We start from the raw sequence: 428 nt of genomic DNA, 5'->3' as shown, positions 1-428 counted from the left end.
GGGTCCACAACCATCGGGTCTTTGAACTCCTTTGAGTACCAGTTCAGCAGGTCCTTGAGCTGCAGAGAAACACAGGTTTAGTCCCCGGTCCGGTCCGGTCCGGTCCGGTCCAAACTGTTAGTAGTCCTGCAGGAAGAACACTCACCGGCTGGGGGTAGATGTGATCAGGCAGCAGGGCTTGCAGGTCGATAAATAAAGTGATCGGAATGTGAGAAGCGAAATAAAGGAAAAAGATGATTTCTAAGGCTCGGACCGCCATTTTCCTGAACCGCATTCAGCTGAAGGAAAGATTGGAAACTGTGTCCAAGTTCACAGCAGCGGTGTGTCGTAAGAACGCGTGTTTCCTCACTTTCTCCTATTGGTTCAACGACAGACGGGGCGTTCCTGAACGCACCACCCGGCCTGCTTTAACTGGATCAGAACTGAAC

At 51.6% G+C, this 428-nt stretch overlaps 1 protein-coding gene across 1 annotated transcript; it reads right to left on the bottom strand.

Moving 5' to 3' along the window:
* tmem97 (transmembrane protein 97) lies at positions 1-386 on the bottom strand (the record flags this gene model as incomplete). Its single annotated transcript, XM_014001322.1, is given in 2 exon segments — positions 1-59; positions 146-386. Coding segments are annotated over 2 exon segments (188 nt in total), but the record flags the coding sequence as incomplete, so codon positions are not given.
* Between the last annotated feature and the right edge of the window lie 42 nt (positions 387-428).

The sequence above is a fragment of the Austrofundulus limnaeus genome, unplaced genomic scaffold (genome assembly GCF_001266775.1).
Source record: "Austrofundulus limnaeus strain Quisiro unplaced genomic scaffold, Austrofundulus_limnaeus-1.0 Scaffold13770, whole genome shotgun sequence".
NCBI classification, from domain to species: domain Eukaryota; kingdom Metazoa; phylum Chordata; class Actinopteri; order Cyprinodontiformes; family Rivulidae; genus Austrofundulus; species Austrofundulus limnaeus.
This window is presented reverse-complemented; position numbering and strand designations above follow the sequence as displayed.